The following is a 1,558-nucleotide window of genomic DNA, read 5'->3' on the forward strand; positions in this document are numbered from 1 at the left end:
CCTCGAGTCGCCGCTCGAGGCCCGCAGGAGCTCACCGCTGTTGCAGATGGCCACCGAGCCGTAGGCCTTCTCCTTGCCCAGCCCCACGCTGAGCAGCCCGAAGGGCGACGTCTCGCTCTCCACCGTGTGAGCTTTGAAGCGCCCGCCCAGGCGGTGCCCGGCCCACGAGTAGTCCGTCCCCGGCACCTCCTTCCACGCCGCCGTCCTCAGCGGGTTCCTGTTGAGCTTGATGGAGCTGGTGGCCGCCGTCTTGGCGATCAACACGGCGTAGTTCTCGTAGCCGTCCCGGGAGAAGACGACGTAGGAGCGGCAGTAGCTGGAGACGTCCGGGATGGTCATGAAGAACGGTCCGTAAGGCAGAGCCTCCCCGTGGCTTCCGTCGGAGAAGAACATGACTTGGAGGCCAGCGTTGGCCGAGATGCTCAAGCTGTTCGGAGCCTGAAGGCCGTAGAGCATCGAGCGGGCCGACAGCACCTCCCGAACGGTCCTGGAGGAGGCCCCGTGTTGGGACTCCACGCGAGCCGCCCGGGCGGTGGAGACGTAGACGATGTCGGAGCGCGCTTCGAAAGGCAAAGGGGGCACGACGAACGTGYTGCCCCAGCTGGAGACGGGCTGGAGCTGCTCCAGCAGGTGGTTGCACCGGGTGAACCTCGCCGAGCAGGTGTGACCGGTGAAAACGGCCACGGGTTTCTGAGCCACGATCCTGGTGCCGGACAGGTCGGAGGAGCTTTGGAGCTGAGCTGCTTGGAAGGCGTCCAGGCGGAGGGACAAGACGGAGCCGCGGGGGTAAGAGTGTCCTTCGTAGGTCACGGGGGCTTTGAGGTGCACGTCAACGGCGGTCGGCTTGTCCCAGGCGGCCACCACGAACTCGCCGTAGCGGTCGGTGCCCACGTTGGGCGTCACCACGTAGTACTCGGTGCCCAAGCTGCTCACGGGGTACACCAAGGTGGAGTCGCCCGAGGCGGGCTTCTCGCTGACCATGAGCACCGAGATGTCGTCGGTGGCCTGCACCAGCACGGCGTTGTCGAACGCCTTGCTGCCGACCATCTCCGCCTGCGGCGGGATCTTCACCACGACGGTCTGCCCGGCCGTCGCCTCCACCGTCATGTGCAGCCTGGGCTGCTTCATGGAGATGGTGATGGACGTGGGCGAGTAGGCTGTGAGGAGCAGCTTGAAGTCGCTGCTGAGGGTCTGCCGCAAGCCGTTCTGCATGAAGGCCGCGATGAAGTCTCGGCCGAGGTGGCGCGGGGCCGCGGCGGGCGCGGCGGGGAGGTGCGAAGCCCCTGGGGAAGCAGCGAGGAGAAGACGCTCGGGCCACCGTTGCCTTCAGCCTCACCGAGGTAGGTCTGGGGGCGGCACCCGTGGGTGCCGCCGCCAACTTCACCTTGGCGGTGGAGGTTGACGAAGAGTTTTGGGAAGGAGTCGTGAATTAGCAAGACCTGGTGAAGCTTCTGGGGGGGGTTGGTGGTAAACACAGGAGCTCTGAGAGGACCTTTGGGCTTTTCGTGGCTTCCTGGGTCCTCCAGGGGAGGTCCAAGGGACTAAGGTTGGGCCAGAT

General features: G+C 65.8%; 1 protein-coding gene across 1 annotated transcript; it reads right to left on the minus strand.

Annotated features, from left to right (window-relative positions):
- Window positions 1-11: 11 nt before the first annotated feature.
- LOC146600173 (IgGFc-binding protein-like) lies at window positions 12-1,364 on the minus strand (the record flags this gene model as incomplete). The annotated part of the gene is made up of 1 exon (XM_085326051.1): window positions 12-1,364. A coding segment is annotated over exon 1 (1,201 nt), but the record flags the coding sequence as incomplete, so codon positions are not given.
- Window positions 1,365-1,558: the final 194 nt, after the last annotated feature.

Source organism: Rhea americana, unplaced genomic scaffold, assembly GCF_003343005.1.
Source record: "Rhea americana isolate MKP2758 unplaced genomic scaffold, rheAme1 scaffold_1264, whole genome shotgun sequence".
Lineage (NCBI taxonomy): Eukaryota > Metazoa > Chordata > Aves > Rheiformes > Rheidae > Rhea > Rhea americana.